General features: G+C 37.3%; 1 protein-coding gene across 5 annotated transcripts in view; it reads left to right on the top strand.

Annotated features, from left to right (window-relative positions):
- Nucleotides 1–19700, top strand: part of LOC121330288 (actin filament-associated protein 1-like) — a 78448-nt gene that overhangs the window by 17159 nt on the left and 41589 nt on the right. For 4 of the 5 annotated variants that reach the window (XM_041276726.1, XM_041276700.1, XM_041276718.1 and 1 more), the window contains exon 1: nt 13158–13597. The exons of the other annotated variant lie outside the window; for it this stretch is intronic. In XM_041276726.1, coding sequence (XP_041132660.1) covers nt 13564–13597 — 34 coding nt within the window. In that variant the 5' untranslated portion in view covers nt 13158–13563. Of the gene's footprint in view, nt 1–13157; nt 13598–19700 lie in introns of those variants that run through there. 5 annotated transcript variants of the gene reach the window in all.

The raw sequence follows: 19700 nt of genomic DNA, 5'->3' as shown, positions 1-19700 counted from the left end.
TTGATTCCTTATGAATTAGTAGCGTCTTGGTTTTTTCAGTCTTTGTACAGTAGATATGGAGATTATGACATGTGCAAACCAGTTCCCCTTTGCAGCAGATCCATGTGTCTGTGAAGGGAGTCTCTTAAGAGTCTGAGGTCTGGCAGCTGTGACGTTGGGTTTTTATTTTTTTTTTAACCTTAATTTAAAAATGTATTTTTTATTTATTTAAAAAAAAAAAATTATGTTACAACTAAGGCTTACTTATTTGTACTCATACTTTGTGCCAAAAACCTGTGATGTCATTTATTAAGTACAATACTCATTGAGGTTATGATTTTCCTTAACTATGGTGGGTGATTGATAGTATACATATTTATCGTAGCTTAAAGGTCATTTTGGAATACTTATTAAAAGAGGTACTTTACAAATACATGCTTTGAAATTGCTTCTGTCTCTCTGCATGCCACATGTACATTCTTAAATGTGACGAAACTTCCTAAGAATCTTCTTAAATACATTCTTAATGAGTTAAGCTATTGAGAGTATCAGAATTTGACGGCATACTGTATGCTGGTTATCTGATTGTCTGTTTTTAAGTGAAACTTTTTTTGTTACTGATAGCTCTAATTTACAGCAGTAGTGACGGAATGACTGACTGACAAGCTTGTTGTCACTATTGTTTGCTTTTCTGAAAAAAACAACCATTTAAGATAAAAAATAAATATAGTAAGACACTTTGGAGTAAAAAGGTATTTAAAATGAAAATGTTATGAATAGATAAATATGAGCAAGAAATAGGTTTCATTAGTATGTCAGTTAAAACCTGCATATATATGCAACGTTTTGAGTAAAAATCTTTAAACTACTCACTGTAGAAAATGCTAAACAGCATTAAAAGGATACCCAGACTTGTTATCACATTTTAACCCACTTGTGCTAATGTTTTGAAACTTTGGGGTCACAAAAATGTCGTGCGAGTAATAAAGACACCGCTCTAGACATTTCCAAGGAGTGAATTATTTATCACAAAGTTTGTTATGAAATTCTTGAAGAACAAAAGAATCCTGTATTTTTTTTTTTTTCTGATGCCGTTGGCATTTGGCAGATAAAGCATGTACCAACCATTAATCTTTGATATTAATGACTTTGTTTGACTGTGTATGGAGGTCATGAGAGGTGTGGTTGGATTTTTGATGTAATACCCCTGATTTATTTCCTAAAGAAGGGTGTGTTTGTAATTTTAGTAGTTCAGAATGTATATTGCTTTTGGCCAAATAATAATTCCATATGCATTTATCTTAATAAGGGAGAGTGGAAACTAGAGATTTGAAAAGCATGTGCAGGACTGGAGCAGCCACACAATACATACTGTACAGAATTCTTACATGCAAGAGTTTAAATCATTTCAAAGACCTTTTCCTTCCTTGCATGCAAACTTGCGGCAGCATAATCTAGCATAAGGACATCATTTATACTTTATGAGGCGGATTTAGTGTTTTTTTTTTTTTTTTTCGGGCAAAAAATATAATTTCTTTAAGAAACAGATCTTCAAAAAAATAAACATTAAAAAAATAATAATTCAAAAACAGTATGTGGAATGTGTATTGCCTGATAGTTTATTAGTGTACTAAAATGGTCATCTAAGTGATGAAGAATTCACTCAATATCGCTTCAGCTAGCTTCAGTGTCTGGCAACATTATTTGTGTTATTTTTGGCTTGTTCTTAAATGCAAGTTCATCATTTCCACTCAGCAACCTCCAAGATCTGGCAGATGAAAATAATCTTGATTGTTGAAGTAATTTTCCCTCTAAATGCTAATACTTTTTTTCTAAAGGCAGATAAATATCTAAATGTTGTTTTTTTTTTTTTTCTTGGCAGGACAACGTAAGCAACCACCAGTTTGTAATATTACAAACACGCATGCAACAAATTACATTACAATATATTAAAACAGTATATTGACAAGGACTTTGAAAAGCAGCTTTGAAAGTGATTCGACATTGTGATATCAGGTTTTCTCACGAAAGAAAAAAAGGATGATATTGCTAGACTTAACTAAAATAACTTAAAATGCCAGTTTACGATTCTTTTGTGTGTGTGTGTGTGTGAGAGTATGTGTGTGTGTGACTGTTGTGACCATGCAGTCTAAAAAAACACAATCAATGCGTCTAAAGTACTAGAGAATGGAATTAGTTATTTCTAGACACATTATGAAGATCCCTGTAGTTAGTTAATGACTGTGTTTAAAGCAAATATTCAGTTCCCTTTTAAGTACGAAATGTAACTATTACCGTATGGGTATTTAGCTCTTAACCCTTTCGGACCAGGTTCGACATTACAATTTTCCATTTCCAGTCCGATGCCGGTCTCTGTCCAACATCATCAAAAAGATGTCAAACACAGGTCACTAGTCGTTTTTTCTCTGGAAAAAGCAGAGAAAACCTTTCAATGGCCGAATGAGACCGTTAGGAGCCAAATAAAGCCCAACCCCCTCCTCAAAAACCAGCATATCTAAGCAATACACGTAGAGATAACACAGGCACAAACAAAGGAGATAGCTGCTTCCGCATCCAGCGCTCAAAGAATATCACTGACATTTGCTGAACTTTTTGAGATGTTATAGATATTTCAGCTTGCCATGTCAAAATTGACTCTGTCTCCCTAGGAGCTCACTTTCTGGTGCGACAATTTTGAAAGGGACTTGGTGGCTTCTGGTGCCTATGAAGGACATTGTTCCTTGCTGGAGGTTAAACGTGGTGCTTGATATCAGATTCGCATAATATGCACCACCCCCTAGGAACCCACGGTCACGGTCGGCTGTGATCTTCAGGCTATGGGGCGCATCCTGCACTCCACGTGGAGCACTTTTACTGGATGGACCACTCAGGTCCCCCATCTCCCTCAGTTTTTTAGCCCTGGCTACTTGTTACTGGGGTTCCATTTGATAACTCACAAAGCAGCCTCGGCTTAGCATTGTAGCATTCCAGTCATTCTATAATCTTGCCCGTACGAAGGCTTTAGTACACTCACCTATACAGTAATGGTTACATTTCCTACTTGAAAGGGAGTGTTATGTTATTATCATAATCCTGGTTCACTGAAATAGAAATGTAACCGTTAACCTTCAAGGTTGCTGCGTCCATGATTGCAGTAGGCTTGAAGGAAAAATGCCACTGAGGTCTGTGAGTGCAGTACTTTTATGCCTTCGGGGCAGGCCATCACTGCGTCACAGGCTCCATGAGCAGCTTTGACATATCTTATTCAGGTTTTGTGTCTTTAAGAGGTAAATAGCCATACGGTAATGGTTACATTTCTATTTCAGGGAACCAGGGTTATGATATTAACTTAATGTTCCATGCATTACTATCCAAAGGTCAGCTGTGACATTATTGCAATTGCTTACACCCCAATGAGGACATATACCTCCACAACTGCCAGGAAAAGCAAGGTCACAATTTGTTTTATTTTACCTTTGGGGAAACTTTATAGTCAACAGCACAGAGAGTAATAGTACATTTCGAAGTTGTAAAATGCTTATGAAGTCATATTAACTTAACTCATGGCAATTCAGGAAAGCTGACATTTTAGCAGTTCTTGTCTTGTCATTTCCTTTGTTTTGGCTGCTGCAAAGCTTTGATCATGTTCTCCCTCTTGGAGACAGGCAGCACACTAAAGTGGTATCATCACTCTTAATGTACAGTACACAGCTTGAGCTAGTCTGATCTTCCCAGTTTTGCCAGACTCGATATTTAAACTTCTGTTAAACATCAGTGGTAATGGAAACAGTTCTGAGGTTACATCATTCAGAAAGGGGGGGTGTACTCTTTAACTAAACCATTTTTCACTTTTTCTTTTTTCTTACAATTAGTACAACTTTTGAAATATGTGTCATTGAACATAACATAAAATAAGAACCCTGACTGCATTAATGGTTATAAGGCGATTTCCTGAAACAGTTGATCCAATGTTGGAAAGCAATTTATCCACTATTAAATAAATTGTTTTCATTTTTTTTATTTTTGCAAGTAAAAGAGGTCATCTTGACATCAGTGACAAAAACTCCAGGGGTTGTATTGAAAGATTGATTGGAGGTGTTCACAAGACTGTTAGCTTTTGAAGGAAAGCATTGCTCATGGAGTCTGCTTCTAGAACAAACATGACCTGCAGCCTGGAGGTATAATAACCTCATGTCCCCACATCTTTGTCAACTACATTTCAAACACTGAATGGAGCAGCCTGTTTTTGGACTTAGTAAAAAGTCTGTGTCAGTGAAGGCATTTTGCAACTAGAACACTCCCCTACAGAGTTCAAGAATCTTTCAGAATGTCAGCAATACAGTCTTTGTTAGGAATGTGTCTAAAACCTACCTTACTCTGTGCAAATTTAGTTACTAGTTACCAATTAAACACATTAATATACACTGGAAACCCCTTTCCCTGTTATGGGGTATGGAATATATTTCTTTCAATCTATTCACCAGTTCCCATGATCTCATGAATCTGTTCAGTATATTTCTCACATTTAAGCATACCTAATATCCTTAACATTATTGTAGTTGAAAAGCTATAGAGACGATGTATATATCCCAGGCTTATGGAAAGATTATATGACCTAAAATGTCTTTAACAGTGGGTGGTGGTTTTAAATACATATATGAATAACAGCTTTTGGATGAGTCATGCCTGTTTTGTTTTTTTTTTATTTGCTTTCCATTTGCCATAGAAGTAACTACTCTAGCTGCTAATCCATGTTCTACTGTTAACTTACAAGCACCCATCAAGACATTTTAAGATGATTTAGAAATCCAGATGCACTTCCCACACAGATGAAGATTATGTTTTCTCTTCCAGCCGGATAGCTAATCAATCAGTCATACAATTGTAACTTCATATGTTACATCTCTGATACTCCGCATCTTACTGTTTATCTGTACTCTAAAAGCTGACCCCTTGCATAACTTTTAAAGGGTTATACAGATATACATTTGACATTCCTCTGTTGTTAGGCAATACACTCTACTGACACAACAGCTTATCGAATACAGCACTGATGGGGTCTCGGGTGTAGAGTCATGCCTATATTGAGTACGCCCACAGTAGATCATCTGCGCAAATGTGATACAACCTTGATGTATTATTGAATAATCAAACCTATTGCACATTGGCTTAAGTGTAGGCAGTGAGCCTACATACAGGTCTAATACCGAAAAGGCTTTGATATGATTAGTTACCCTTGGAGACTGTTTTGTAAGATAATTTCTCTTGGATTAGGCTAAAGGTTATAGAAGTTGTGATTTTGTGTTTTGCTGGAGTAGGTGATTTTAAAGCAAGGTACCCAGAAGTTGACAATTGAAAGAAGGCGAATAAACGAAAGCACGCTGGTGCATAGCAAGAGTGTGCTCATTTCACTGTCATGCTGAGCCTTGCATTTATCTGTGGTGAAAGACATTTCTTTTACACAGTCTAATGGATTTTGTCCAGAACTGTGGAATTGCTCTGTGTTATATCAAGAAAAGAAAACTTAAATGGTAAATCACAGAGTGGATGAGTCATTTGCAAGAAACTTGCAGAGTTAAAGAAATGGCCTATCTTTAATACCAAATTTGAAAATATTCAGCAAATTCAATATTATCTTTGGCCTGAAACTGATTAACTGACAGTTGCTTTCAGCCTGTCCTTTAGGTGGCATAAACATATTTATGTGCCAAAATTAGGTTTACTTTAACAAGCTTTGGTAAATCTCATAAGAAAAGGTGATTTGTATTGAGTGAGCACAAGAAGACAGGATTATGGTTGCAGTAGAATTCAGAAATAAAAGTTCTCCACTGTTGCTGTAACTAACTCTGCTAAAAGAAAATTCAGTGGTGTAATGACAGGCTATTTGTAAGTGTGATGACTGGCACTTTTTATTTTATTACAGTATTTTGTTAATATTCAGTATCAATAAACCAGAATTTCAACTCTTAACTCTTAAGACGAAACAGAAAAGTGGTGCAGTCGTGTCAACACTTTGGATTTCTCTCCACTAAGTTATTTAGATCCATGTGTGCACATTTTTGTGTACTGAGAACATCCAGAGAAGCTGGAAATATATTCTCTTTCAGATGTTCCCTGACATGCAATTCTCTTCCATGTGATGAATGCCTGCTACTTCATTAATACTGTATATGTTTTTAAGTTTAGATAGCTGTGTTGATGTTGTAATGAATGTATGAGTCGCTATGGTTGTATGCAACATTAATTAATCCTTTCGTAAATTATTGTTTCAAATTCAAAAACAAAATCATATTTGAAGGAATCTCTGTATCATTTTTGAGACCTTGAGAGATCTTTTTCTGTGTACTATACAGCAAGAGAATGGGCTATCGTTTCACTGTCTCATAAAACAACTTGCCGCATTAATCATGTGAGCAAAGTTGGCACACAATTAATGTTTTCCTTTAAAGGAATGGTCATACGTGCATAAACATCTGTGTGACACCATTGTTTAAACATCCACTTCTCTCCCAAAATAACTTTGTTTCATATCTGATTGTGCTTTTTTGAACCAGATAACTTGTTATTTCCAAATTTGGAGGACACTGTTTTTGTGGCTAGTGCAGTTCCAACAATTTTGTTTAGAAACCATTAAAAAGGGGACTTTGCATGAAAATGACATTACAGTACCTTGGAGCTTTATCACGTTTTATTTCAGTCTACATTTTATTTCTATTAATGTGCTTTTAGTAGGTTTCATAATAATACAAAACTTAAATAATAACTCTATAGTTTTGCACTTTTTGAATGCTCTAATTTAAGCATTTTTGTTTTAGCAGTAAAGTACATGTGCATTTTAATGATGACCTGAACAGATATGTGCTGGAAAGTAATGCTAGAAAATAGTCAGATATCAATCCAAAAGGAGGCTTAGCCCGGGATACTGGTTTTGAAACAGTATTAGAAATACACATAGTGGGTGTCCAACTAATGGAAGCATCTGTATCTCAGCTGCAAATGCAAAAACAAGATGACTACTATTTTGAGTCTTCAAGGAAAGGCAAACTTTCCAAACAGAATCTACTGTTGTTTTAAACCTCAGATGACCGCTTCCAACTACATGTAAACGAATCAATTACTTAAATGCACAAGCAAGAAACAGTGGTTTACTGGTTAGACTTGCAGGCTGATCTTTGTTTCTACCCATTTCATAGCCAGCTACCTACAGGTACTGTAACTGCTACCTGCCCTCCACTATGTATACTCACGCCACTGGTTCAGCATAGCATTTCCTCATTATGCACCTTTTTATTTTGGTGTTGTTCTGATGAAGTGGACATTATGGCTGAATGATTTAAAAACTGGCAATATGACGGCTGAGTATTCATAATGGTATGTTTGTCATGCGCCATCTGGTATAGAATGATTAAGAGAAATAATAATAGATAAATATAGTGCTGACCAGCAACAATGTGCTCTGAGGAAGAGTTCTGCTCTGATTATATGATTAACATCTATCATATGTGTATGCTCCAGTGCCATAAGTGTATGCCCCTCAGGGGTAACAGATTAGCATCCTGGAAAATCCAATAAGTGCCTTCTTAATTTTCCTGTAGGAAGCGTCCACAGCAGCAGTAGAAGCAGATGGTAAAATAAAGGGGGTGTTTTTTTTTTTTTTTTATACTGCCAGACCAGTCAGAGTAAGGCTTCTGGCTCTGCCCTGTGATTGGCCACTCCTGCAGGGACTTGATGGTAATTTGTGGCACCACCAGCTGGGAACCACAGTCTGCTCTGAAATCGAGAGAGAGGCTTTGGATATTGGCTGCATGAAGGGGAAGGCTGCTTTGCTCCAGGACATGTGTAAAATGGTGTCACGGAAGCAATTTAACTCAGTAATTCAAATTTCCATGTCTTTCCAGTCTTTTTTGCTGACAAGACGGAAAGAGATTCTTGATGCATAATAAGGCTTCACTGGGCATTCGGTCATTTTCCAAAGTTCCTTTTTAGGAACACTTTCCACCGCCTAGACGTACAGATCCCTACACAGTCAGATTTCTTTATATGCTTGGATTCTGATGTTTGGCAAAGTAAAATGAAAGGCATTTACCAGGTTAATGTTTCGATACAGTGTTTTCCAAAAATGTTTTTTTTTTTTTTCTGCATAACAAATCATTTTCCGGAATTTTGTGTTTACCACTGCTGTGCAACATGGAGACCAAAGGATCATTCTAGATCATTCAGCTTCATGCAGCATTTAGGAAACTGAGCACATTTACTTGGGATTTATATGCTACCTTGAGCAAGGGGATTCTTGTGTTAGACATTAATTGACTTTGCGCAACAGGTTTTACATTTATTGTATGGTGGCGTTTTCTTTCTTTTTATTTTAAAAAAGCTATGTGAGCTTGTTTGTGAAGTCATTGTTTTCCTAGTAGACTCTGCTGATATTTTGCACTGATTGCAGTCTGCATTCTTTCTGACAAGGCTTGACACCAAAAAGAAAAACAGTAAAAAGAATAGTTTGTGGTTCTGGCTTCTTTCCTGACTTTGTTTATCCTTCTGGTGTTTGAAACCTCTGTTTCCTGTCAAACCGTCAATGGCATAGCTATCTCTGGATATCCCTCGTACTGTATTTATTCTACAATGATGTATAATTAGAAGCACGACTATTTTATCTACCCTGTGAAAAGGCTTAATCTGCAGGCATAAACAGATTTTGCTCTTGAAGACCTTCCCAGCCGTTACTCAGCGGATAATTTGTAAGCTATTTCATCTTGTGTGCAACAGAACTGTCAGTGCCATACAGAGAGCCATGATCAATCTTTATGTTAATGAAACAATAATTAACAGCCTGTCTGCAGTTGCTATTCTACCCTGGCAGCAGACTGAAAACATCAATTGGGGAAAATTTTAAAACACAGTTTTGGGACAACAAAACTAAGAACAATTTCAAAATTAAAAAGACAAGGGAAAGGGGAAAGAATATCAGTTTAACAGAAATGACTGCTGGAATTCTAAGGGAAAAAAGTGTTACTGCTGCTGGCCTAAAACTCACAATTCTGCTCAAACAGATCTCATATTCCATAAAGGAGTCAATAATATTCACTACAGCTTGCTGATGTATGCCTTTCAAACACATTAACATGCTTTTACCATCTTCTTTAGAAGAATATCATTTGAGCCAGGATACAAATGGAATGCTTTGGAAGTGTTCATAAAAATGGAATGTTTTGTATTTATACAAACAAGTTCTAACAAGTAGTCATTTTGCCAATAATTGGATTATTTGGATACAGGTATAAACAGGAATGCGGTACAAACTAACAGTGATAATTTGCTTTTCACATTAATTTTATACAGTACCTCAAGGTGTTGCACAGGGTTAATAAAACAAGCAAAGCTAACTTTGTATGTCTTATTGTAGAAGTAAAGCTCAAAAGAGTCATAATGCTGCTTAAGACTTATCACACCTGCTGCTCAACTGTGCAGATGCAAAAAACAAAAGTGAGAAAAGCGAATGAAAACAGAAATGTAAAATGATGTTTATTTCTTTTGTTGTGAATTCACTTAGCACCTCTATGTATTGTACAGGTTTAATACAACAAATTGGTAGAAAACATGGCTTAAAGCCTATTAGAGACCTGGAATAGCACATGGCACTAAAACAGATATTGATGACATGACATCATATTGCACATATTTATCAATTTTAGTGTCATGTAATTTGCATTACTGTGTATAACACTGTAGTTAACAGGAATGAGAAGCATGCAGTTAGTTCGTTAATTAAAAGTAATGATCATTATACCATAAAATATAAGCAGACTAAAGAGTGGATGCCAGCTGCAATTGCATGTTAGTTCATAACCCAGCTTTTAAAACTTGCATCTCAATGCATTCAGGTACTCTTAGTCTGAGGTATGCAGGACTACAAGTACCAGAATGCACTGCCATGTGAGTTTAAATAAAACTGTTTCCAAACAGTCCTGGTGAACATGGAGCCATATGGTCACCCAGGAATGATTGAAATTGTAAATTATGCAGAAAAAAATGTGTTGCAGCTAAAATCATTTATTTGTGTTGCTGAACAAATTTGTTTGAACTGCAAATAAGGTCTGTTAAACTGTAAAGTGAACTTGCTGCTTTAATGTTCTTCATTGTACCGCGAGACTATTTGGCAGTTAAATGTGTTTAATGCAAAACACAAATAAGACTTGGACAAAATTAAGGAGGAGTGACAGCATCTTGAGATTGACTTTCATGGAGCCATAAATTGACAGTTTTTCTTATTTTTATTTTTTTTTGTATACATTACATATTTAAGTGTCCATTAAAATAAAAATGTGTCTGTTTACATGAGACTATAATAAATGCATAAAAAAAAAGATAAAGTAGGACCTGGGGTACCATGGGGCTCCTGGGGCTAATCCCCTGGCCCCTTGGATTGAGAAAAGCAAGATTGAGAAAGCAAAAGTCATACAGCACTTTTGTGTATTTCCAGATCTAGGCATGGTGTGTAGCTTAGCAGCGCTACTGTCACCATGCTTGTGACCTACTGTAGAAGCACAATCAGTAAGCAATCTGCTGACTAATTTATGACACTTGAGGGTGAAGGCTCAGCAACATAATGCTTCTTAAGACTGGTCACACCTGCTGCTCAGCACTACAGATGCAAATCCAAAAATGAGAGAAGCAAATACTCATGAGTGCAGCTTCTTTATTAAGAGGTTAAAAAGGGCTTTGATTTTACTGAGTATTCCACTTTGTAATAAGTACAGAATCTGTTAAGCGTCTTTGATCGTATCAACAGTCATCTGCCTCCAACTAATTTACAAGGAGACAAGTAGGTACTACTGGATTGTAAAACTGCTCTGCCTGTTCTTAATCGGCTGCTCTTTTATACTCCTTAGCAACTGCGTGTCAAATATATTTTGATGAACATTACAGTATGATCAAGGTTAGCCTTGGGGGTCTGCCAAAAACCTATTGGGTAGTGCCCGAGGAAAAGCGAAACATTGGCTTGAAGTTTATCATACATGTATGGAGCGATTTGTAAATTGTACAATACATTGAGTCTATTTTAGATCATCATCATTTTCCAGTTTATTTCAGAAATGTTGGAAGATCATTTGATTTAATTATTTGATTTCATTTCATTTTGAATGAGATTTATTTTGTTTTAAGGTTGTAATTTGTTTAGATTAAATTCCAGTTCTGTACAGTATGTATGAATTTAATGGTGATAGACCCAAACAATCCTGAAATGAAAAAACAAGTGAATATGTACTCTAAATTACATTATCATATTAAATTATTATCATTTTCTGTGTTGATACAATATGAATACCACATAACAGACTCTTTGCCTGGTTGCATTTGACATCAATGGAAGGTACAATGGTGGAGTATACCAGCAGGAGTTTGTAGTGTTTTGAATGCCTATGGTATTAGTGGATTAAATGGCTTTTGCTTGGACTGACTGATGTTCAGTTAATGTAATTTGAGTTAGTGTGGTGTCATGCTTGTGTAATCAACACAAAACAAGTTGCCTCAGCATTTTTTTCTAGTGATTTTTTTTTTCAATTGTTCGCTGGAGAGATTGACATTGATAAAAAAAAAAAATAACAGAAAATGCCTGCAATGTATTAAGAAACCTATGTTGTGAACTACTTGTTGCCTTCTTCTAATAGTCCTAGTGAAGTATTAGTCAGTTTCAGAGTTTCTAATGGCTATCTAAATCAAGTGGTAAGCCAAGATATTTATAGTAGTATGGCTAAGTGGTTAGTAGTGTACAGGTGAGAGGTGATGCAGTGCTCAAACAACAAAAATAACACAGTGTTCACAGTCCAAACAGTTCTTTTAATTGTGGTCACGGTTTCGCACCGTCAAATAATAACGTTGGCAACTACACAGCAATGTGTAATTGCACAGCTTAACAATACAGGGTTTCAGTCCAGAAATAATAATAGAATAATACAAGCACGGCTCCGCCTCCTTTCTCGCTGTGCTCCAGTGCTGGTGGTGTATACACATTTATTGGTGACTAGTGCAGTATTTGGAAGCTGGGTTTAATGCTGGCTGGAACAGTTGTTAGCAGTCTACTAAATACAAATAAACAGTGGTTAAGAAAACAAATATAAACACCCCCGATTTCATTTTTACTCCTTCTTGGTTCTTTCGTAAAACCATAACAAAGGAACAGATTGCATCGTCACATCCTCTAAAATACTCTTAGTCACGCCCCCTCTGATGGCTAGTTCAATCACGGTTCCTCTAATCCATGACTGACACATCGCTTACCGTCCTACGGTGAGGACTGGTATTGTGACTCCGCCCCCTTCCTGAGTGGCCGGCTTCCAACTGACCCAACTGGCTATGTGAAAATATTCAATTTAGTTTCTTGTACAGTAGCTACTGTATTTTATGCTTTCATCACCACTGTAGTTGAATGTTCGAACTGTAACGATGGCTACACTGCACAAAACAGCAATGATTTTATTTCATTAGATTGCAGTCACCTTGTGAATCCTAGTTTTACAGTGGTTTGGAATGAGAGCCTACACACTACACAACACATAAACTTCCACTAAAATGTGAACTAAAATGTCTTCAATCTCATATATGAAACAATGTTCAGTACATCTAACAAAAAGGTTCCTCAAACAAACAAAAAGCAGACATTAAATATTTGTGAACAGAAATCCAAAAGACAAAAGTAAACTTGTACAGTATTTAAAACCAGTGTCAGGCGTGCCAATTTCTTTCTATTTGCTGTTTTATTTATCAGTGTTTTTTTTTTTTTTTTTTTAACTGGGCTCTATTTAACCTTGAAAATGGGCAATCTTGGAAACAGTTTGTCTGTTTTGGCGAAGAAGCCCTACTTCTGAAGTTAGATGTCACATGTCACAAAAGTTGTTGATACATGCATGTGTTTCCAAACAATTAGTTGGTTAAGGAATCCACCCTTTCTATTGATTTTGCAGAGAGTTAGCTTTATTCTTTACCCCTGCATCACTTCTCTGTCATGACATGCTTTGTTTTTCAGCTTCAGACATCCGCACAACAATAGGAAAAGGAGGAGGTTAGGGGGGCTCTGCCTTGCAGAGTGCAGGCTGTGCCTTAATTGCCTTTCATTACCATAAGTTGCCGATTCCCTCCTCCCTGGGGGTGGCTAGCTCTAGCTGTTCCCCATCTGCCATTGGGAGCTGGAGGATTGGGCAGGCAGTGTGGTTTTACAGTACCTAGAAGCAGATTTTCAGTCTGGAATCTGAGAACACACGAGCCTTGCCTCTCTCTCTGAAAACCGAAACTCCACAGATTTTGCATGGCAGGGCAAGCCTACTGCCGGTCTGTCTGTCGTAATGGTGAGATAGTGCAGGGATATGAAACAAGAGTCTCGCTGTTGAAAAGAAACCATGCAGACTGTCTCTAAGTGCCTTTGAGAACCTGAGACACACTAGAAGACAGAGTGTAATGTAGTTGGGCACAGAATCTGTAGATTTGAACAGTGCTGGTCTGAAAGTGTTCTTGGGGAAAGCTTGGAGTTCATAAAATTCATCCTTGCTGCTTCAGAGAGCGAAGTGATTTGATGCGTTTGACTGCACGATGCGTACAGACACTATTTCATTTCCTTCAAGGGGTAAGCTGCATGTTTGTTAAGATGAGATATGGCTCTGAGGGTCATGAAAAAAGATTATCAATTCATAATGTAATATATTTCGCAGCTGTGTTGTTGGAGGTAGAGTATTTTTCATTCAGTTCTCCAAATGCATACAGATTGTTACTGGAAATGATTTTACTTTGAATGCTCCTTTTGTAATGTTAAGCTGCCAGTTTTTAAAACACACTGTCAGTTCCAGAGCTTGGTGTGAATGCAGGATGTACCTTTCAAGATGCAATTACTTTACCACAGGATACATGTTGGATAGAAGTGGCTCGAGGTAGGGATCCTTAATGGGAATCAACAAGAAATACAGTAAATGACAGTAAGGAAAACTAGTGATGTATACGTCAGAAAATCAGATGAAAGAGTGATGGGAGGGTTAGAGTTGAACAAGCCTCTGGGCAAAATTGCTGACTTGGTAAGTACTTTTATTTAGAGACAGTCATATTCTACCTGTCACTTTCTCTACTCTTGCAAGAGTAAATGTTGTGGGCCCTATTGGTTACTCATTCTCTAATAAAAAACTAAACTGAATGGGTTTGAGTGTTCTATGAAATACTAAAAAAGTCTATTGCTCATACGAAAGTGGTGTTGCAGTAAATGGCGAATATGCTACAGTTTCATGATTTGACCTTTTTAGTTTTCTTGACTTGCTGTGTCAGACCTTTTCCCTATGTGATTAGAAGTGTGTGCATGGGGGGTGGGGGTGGGGGATTTTGAACAGTGCTGACTGAGTAAGATTATTTGTTCTTCTTCGTTGTTTAATGTTCTTTTAAGTCAGGCATTTTAGCTTAAGTAGGAAAGCAGAGACAGTACCTTATAAAATGTAACCCAGAGAGTTTGTCATTCTTGGATGGGACTATAACACATTCCTCATATAAGTAACATTACTGGAGCACTATATTCTTGAAATTGCTCTGTGGGGAGGAGAGGAAAGTAAAGGTTCATTTGCAAAGAGTGCTTCTACTATAGTGCTTATTGCTCCATGGTCGTGGTTAGTGACACTGGTATCATTAGGGTGGTGGTTAGAATTATCTATGGTAATTGCACTTAAGTGTAACCTGAGATCCCCCCTCGACTCTACACAACTGGAGAATAGGAGTCTTGTATGTGCTGCAACCCCTGATCACTGGCTGTGTTAACCAGGTACCGTACAGCATAGAGCTTTTGGCACAGCTGCATTCCTGAATTATAATATAGCCCAGTGGTTCTCAAACTACTTATTTTTGTGGCCTCAGAGTGTGGCCACCAGTAAAAATGCTGGCATATCATATGGAAAATACAGACATATGCACTTCTATATTTTTTCATGTATATCTATAATAAAACCAATGTGTTTCGCATTCAAAAATACAGCTGCCCCTCTCAACTCTGTACTGGATCTTTATTCACAGGCCCTTCTAATAATGAACTGGAGACAGAAATCTTGTTTTTATTATTATTATTATTATTGCTCTGATAAAAGGTCAAACTTAATAGGTTAATCAATCATATAAATTGATATAATTTAAATTAATCTAATACCTAAGCTAAAGTACATTATTAATGTATTGAAGTTAAACAAATACAATAAATTACTTTCACTTTCCTGTTCCAATCGCAGGCTGCATAATTCCCATCTAAATCTAACACAAGTATACTGTAACGATTTGTAATGGTGTGAAAATTATATGTAAATATTATAGAATAATAGATTGTGAATGTTTTACTTTGCCCCATTAAGGTACAGGTTGATTAAGAAAGGAGTTACTGGGGGGCTATGGGGGGGGGGGGGGGCTATTATGGCCACACAAAATCTTTTAATAGGCCAATTGGCCTCCTCTCGTTCGTAACTTTTCTTATGTTCTTGCGATCTAACTATTCCAGCTATACTGTACAACAGCTTCTAAAGGATCCCTAAGCTACAGCATTAGCTATTTATAGGTAAAAATAATTTTGTAAGCAGAAACTACAATAGAGAAAGGAACATACGGATATTTAACAGTTAGAACATTTTAAAACTTAAAGCCTCCCTTTAAAAAGATATACAGTACCACTAGGAGAATCTTCTTAGTGCGTTTCAGTAGTTGTACAGTATGCTTGCTGAATGGGTTTAAGTTGTTGACAAAAGGGGACCCTAGGGGTCGGTTATGGGGGTGACCTGGTGAAGAATACTCAAGAGGGTGTGTAGTAGAGGAAAGTAACAATCTGAAAAAAGGAGCTATCCTGGCACCGGGCAGGCTCAGCCCTTACCGTACATGACATGACCGCTTAAACACCAAGGGTTAATGAGAATTGTGGCAAAGTGGTTAACAGTGTTGCGGTGCAGGAATGCTGCGGTGATCAATAAACAGACGGACAACAATAATCCAGGTGCAATGGTGTTTTATTTGTACAATCCAAAGTCTGATGACAAAAGGCAGTAAATAATAACAATGAGAACAGGCAATACAGCAGCGTGTATTCGTTTGTTTGAATCCAAGAATTGGTCCCAAAATAAGAATTGTCCCGATCTTTAACACCCACACGTAACACAGAACACAAACACAAATCCACAGTGAGTGATATAGTGCTTGTGGTGTAAATACAGTTTATTTGTGAACAATTGGTGCAGTGATGTCCCTGGGAATGAATTGTCTGGCCATCCAGTTCAGGGCACTCTGTTTCCTTTAAACAGCGCCCTCACAGGTTAGGAGGGAGATTTATCACCAAGAATCATTCTGTCTCTGTCACAGAATATAATATTTATTTATACTATTGTTTCTGTCAGATACTATAGGCTGTATCTATTGTACCTTCTCTCAATTCTGGCCTCATCCACTTTACTTCAAAATGTGGAACTTACCATTGAAAGAATACGTAAACCTGTGCTGGTTCGAAAGCTTGAGTAATAGCATGCCATGCTATACATTTGACTTGGTCAGAAAACACTGAACTACTGTATGTTCAAAAGCTTTTCTTACCATTCTCTTGACAAGCTGCATTTTCGTTTATTGCTAAATATATATGTTGTCTTAAACCGCAACAGTAAAGAGAGGCTTTGGCTGGAGTGGCTGGTGGCCTCCCTATGGTTATCAAATGCTGGTGTCTGTTTCTGAGCAGTCATGGGCTATGTAAGCTTCACAGAGCAGACTGCCTGAGAGCCAGCAGGTTGACTCCTTACCTTTAACCTAACCACTCATCCTCAAACTGAGAGAGATTCTCCTTGTTTATGAAAGCAAGCCCCCATTCCATGCCTACATAGTTATCCAGGGAGAAGGAATTTGAACAGGCATGTCAACTTCTAGTGCAGGGGAAAGGTGTTTTGGGAAGGCTATTAAAAAATTATACATTTGGGTGCTAATAAAGGGAGACACGCAACAAATGAAGGCACTTTGCTTCTACTAGTGGGAGAGGACTGCTGTTGGAAATCCTGGTCTTCTCCAACCTTGCATATTCAGTGAGGCACCAATGTAAGACTAAGTCTGTTACTTCAGAGTCAGGAAGCACATGCCAACTTAAACAACATTAGTGGCAGTGAGACAAGCAGTCGTGGAGGGTTATTAGAGAAACACTGGAGTAAATGCATAATTCTTTGCTGTTCTTTGTGAAATTTGAGTACAGGCTTTAGGTCTGTTGAAAGCATACCTGCTGTTATGGGTTTTTTAACTGGTTATCCCCATTAGGGCTGCTTAGGGGCTCAGTTTTGGTGACTAGTAGCCCAACTGCAGCACATTTAAACTGGACGAAAATATATAATATGAGGCCATATATTGTATGAGGCCAGAGATCTGAGATATTGTTCTTCATCAACCAATTATTTGGCTCCAGAATTAGCACTGACAAATGTTGAATTTGGACACCTGTGCATGCTCTACAGTCATGTTATCACATCCTTAGTCAAACAAAACAGCGGAGTAGATTTTTTTAAATTTATTATTATTTTTTTTACCATATAATTAATAAAATAACTCTGTGAGCTTTGCACCAAAAATAAACTACCAAGTTAGAGACGGATACTTGACAATTGAAACAGGGATACCAGAGGTAGAAATAACAAAAACAGACCCAGAAAACTGCAGTCCAGCGCAGATCCAAATCCAAAACAGCACCCATGCTACGGCTATCTCAATGCACAGCAGAAAACGCAATCTGCTGCTCTCAGCCCTTCTTCTAAACTAACTTTCTCCTCCCTGGACAAACATTTCTTTGACCTTTTTGTCTTCTCCAGGTGGCCAATTGGCTGATTGACCAGCCAGCCAGGAACTGCGTGCCTAGCATTCTCGGGCTGATCAATCAGGCAAACAACCCTCCCACTCTTGAGCCAAGATGGCTGCCAGCCACAAAAACACATATTTTAATGTGCAGAGCCTCTGTCCTCTTTTTTAAAGTAATGTTACCCCTCTGGTGCTACTATAAGTTAAATACAGCTTGGCATTTGTATTCATGCATTTCAAAATGTTCAAGACAAAACTACTGTACCAGTTTAGCGCGATGTTAGTTGGTAGAATGGCACATAATATTTTTATTTTATATTCCTTTAAGAGATTACTTGTGGGTGCTAGACTGAAGACTGACATAACCAAGAAAGTAACACATCAGACAAAAAAAAGCAAGGGAATTAGGCTTTAAAAAGCTGAAAATCTAAAGCCACGTGTTGAACCCTTTTACCTTATTAGTGCTTACAGTGAAAGAGAAACAATACAAACATTGACAGGAATTAGCAAAATCACATTGAGCAGTGTCTTTCAACAGGATTTCAAATGTACTGCTCTGCATTTGTATAACCTTATACAAGTTCTGCCATCTCACAAGACTGCCTCCCCTTTGAAGTGACTTTGCTCTGCTGTTTGTTGTGTATTCCCTTGGAAATGCTGCTGGCTTCTGTGATCAGATGCAGTGGCTTGTCTTTTGTTGTCTGCCCCTCAAGAAGCAGCAATGGGGTTTGAGTGAGGGTGGTCTGTTCTTCACTCTATTGCACCAGAAGGCACAGTTTATTATTACAGTACAGTGGGTCTTTTCTGAAGGCCGGTTTGTTATTTTACATTTGATGTGGAAATATTGCCTGGACTGCAGTAGGCATGGGTCCCCCTCCAGTGGTTGAACCAGAAATGAGACTAATCCATGTAATAAACACTTTGTTCCTTAAAATATCCTTTGTGTGTGCAACTGTCTTTCAAAGAACTAAACATGGATTTTAGTATGATGTGTGAAAGTTTCCTGAATAAATTATTTCTTTTTTTCGTTTGCATTGGCTTAACCATTACAACAAACTTCAAAATGTCACCCTAGTGTGTGTTCCCCTTAAGAAATCCTGGCATTAACAGAAACACTGCGGCACGAAACTAATCTTGCACTGTGGCTTTGATATGGTTTATATTGATACACTAGCAAAGTACTACAATGGATTGTTATTGTACTGTACATTAGCATTTCAAAATATGTAATTGTGGTACCATACTAAATACCATAGCTCATGCTGTTGAAGCTGCCCTTGAGTTACCATTCTGAGCCTCACCATCACTGAGCATCCAGCTTTCTGCATCTTCCGCAAGCAAACAAGACAAACATTTGAGAAATGCATGCTAATAGGTTGTGTAAGAATTATGGTTGTTCTGACACTTAGTTGTGTTTTATTTATCTTTTTGGGAGGAACTTAAAGCATCAGTATGATACTTCTTCCCTTTGACAGCTTTATTAAACAGGAATGTGTGAAAAGGATCTTGTTTTATCGTGTCTGTTTTTAAAGCCAAAGTATTCAAATAAACAGTTAAAATACTATTCGTGTGTGTCAGCCTGGGGTTTTCATAAAAACACAACAGGGATGTTTTTAGTTCTTTGATAGGACAAACTAATGTCTACGACGAAATCAGCCAGTGGAATTCAAAGCGTGTTTTCATTATGTTTGGAATGTAAAAAAATTATTTACCTTGTAACTAAGTTCTGTGGCTTGCCCATTTTGATTCCCTAAGTCTGTGCTGTGTGATGCATGGTATTATTAAAGATTATCCCCTGGCTGTCATTCTTATGTTCGTATGTCCTTTATATGACATTCTTGTTTGTATAGAGCTTTTAAGTTACAGTATATATAGGGGAACAAAGCTCATGATGGATGAAAATA

Source organism: Polyodon spathula, chromosome 2 (genome assembly GCF_017654505.1).
Source record: "Polyodon spathula isolate WHYD16114869_AA chromosome 2, ASM1765450v1, whole genome shotgun sequence".
Lineage (NCBI taxonomy): Eukaryota > Metazoa > Chordata > Actinopteri > Acipenseriformes > Polyodontidae > Polyodon > Polyodon spathula.
Note: the sequence above shows the minus strand (reverse complement) of the source record. Positions and strands in the feature narration are given on the sequence as shown.